The following is a 1,325-nucleotide window of genomic DNA, read 5'->3' as shown; positions in this document are numbered from 1 at the left end:
TAGAAGTGAGACACTTAAATATGTCAAGTTCCAGATCCATAATAATATATAATTTGTTCTTGCTGCCTCGTGCTATCAGGACTTCTCAACTATGGACTCAGGGTCAGCGTGCCAGATGTCTGCTCTTAGATCCCTGGTTACTTTTACCTCAGTTTTAGAAGATCCAAGAATTGAAAATAAAGTTAAGAGCCTTTCAGCCAAACTACTGGTATTTTTTGTAGATAAATTGTTTTACATTTTGTATATTTTATATAGCTGGATGCATACTTTTATAGCACAGATAAAGGCAACTCAAACAATTATGTGTTCTCACCTTTATTATTTATATGCCGTTTTACTTAATATGCCCTTGATGAAGTTTCCCAATTGAGATGCAGTCTCAAAAAATGGGTAGTACAAACCAAGTCTCTCTCTCTCTCTCTCTCTCTCTTTGTAATGACTAAGGATCTCCTAAAAAGAACTAGTCTGCTTTCTATTATTTACTCTGTTTGTCCCAAAATAGTAGAAGTACCGGCAGGATATAGCTTACTTAGGTTTTCAAGTAATAGTGTAATGCTGCAGCTTACCAGTTAAATAATACAGTCAAGAGTCTTCCCCAAAAAGAAATCGTTACAGCTTAAAAAAACAAGAAACCCAAACCTATTTCAGGACTAATTCTGGTCCCACCTGAAACATGTCCTTTTCTATTAAGAAACAAGTAGATCCTAAACTTCAGTCCTACATATAGCAGTGTCACAGTAATGACATTCACAGCAGTGCAAGCTGTGTAACTGGGACAGCTGATTGCATTCATTAGCTAAGCGATTAGGACCCGTCCAGTGTTAGACAATGTACTTCTTACACATAATGATAACAGTTTCCAGAAATGGCTTCAGAAGTTAAGGATTGTTCAGAACTGAAATGAACACGGTAAAAGCTAAATCCCTGCTCTGGATGTCGGACCTCTTGTTATATAAAATTAGTCATTTACAAAAACCCTAAAATCTGCTGCCAAATATTACTTGTAAAGAATTCTGTGGCACGCACACATTAAGAGAAAGGCAGCACATACGACCATTCAAAGAGAAAAATTATTTCAAGCGTCAAACTTGATGTCCTTGAGTCTGTCAAATCTTTGACCATCCAAGTTTGAAAAATGGTGAAACAAACTCTGTGGTTCCAAGTCACAGCCACACTTGGTTCTGTTACAGGAAATGACAACCGGCTGAGAGCTCAGGAACGTCTCCGCAAGCGGCCAGCGTAAGCCGAGATGGTGGCGATGGAGCTGAAACAAACAGACACACAATCAGTTTAGAGGTCTTGATGTAGCAGCCCAACTGCCACCA

At 38.6% G+C, this 1,325-nt stretch overlaps 1 protein-coding gene across 1 annotated transcript in view; it reads right to left on the bottom strand.

The window, feature by feature from the left end:
- Positions 1–1,075: 1,075 nt before the first annotated feature.
- The window catches only part of LOC103780334 (chromosome unknown open reading frame, human C12orf29), a gene marked incomplete at its 5' end in the record, with an annotated part of 3,241 nt that continues 2,991 nt past the window's right edge, over positions 1,076–1,325 (bottom strand). The window contains one exon of the mRNA XM_008948000.1: positions 1,076–1,264. Coding sequence (XP_008946248.1) covers positions 1,076–1,264 — 189 coding nt within the window. The remainder of the gene's footprint in view (positions 1,265–1,325) is intronic.

This window comes from Merops nubicus, unplaced genomic scaffold (genome assembly GCF_000691845.1).
Source record: "Merops nubicus isolate BGI_N331 unplaced genomic scaffold, ASM69184v1 scaffold1739, whole genome shotgun sequence".
Taxonomy (NCBI): domain Eukaryota; kingdom Metazoa; phylum Chordata; class Aves; order Coraciiformes; family Meropidae; genus Merops; species Merops nubicus.
Note: the sequence above shows the minus strand (reverse complement) of the source record. Positions and strands in the feature narration are given on the sequence as shown.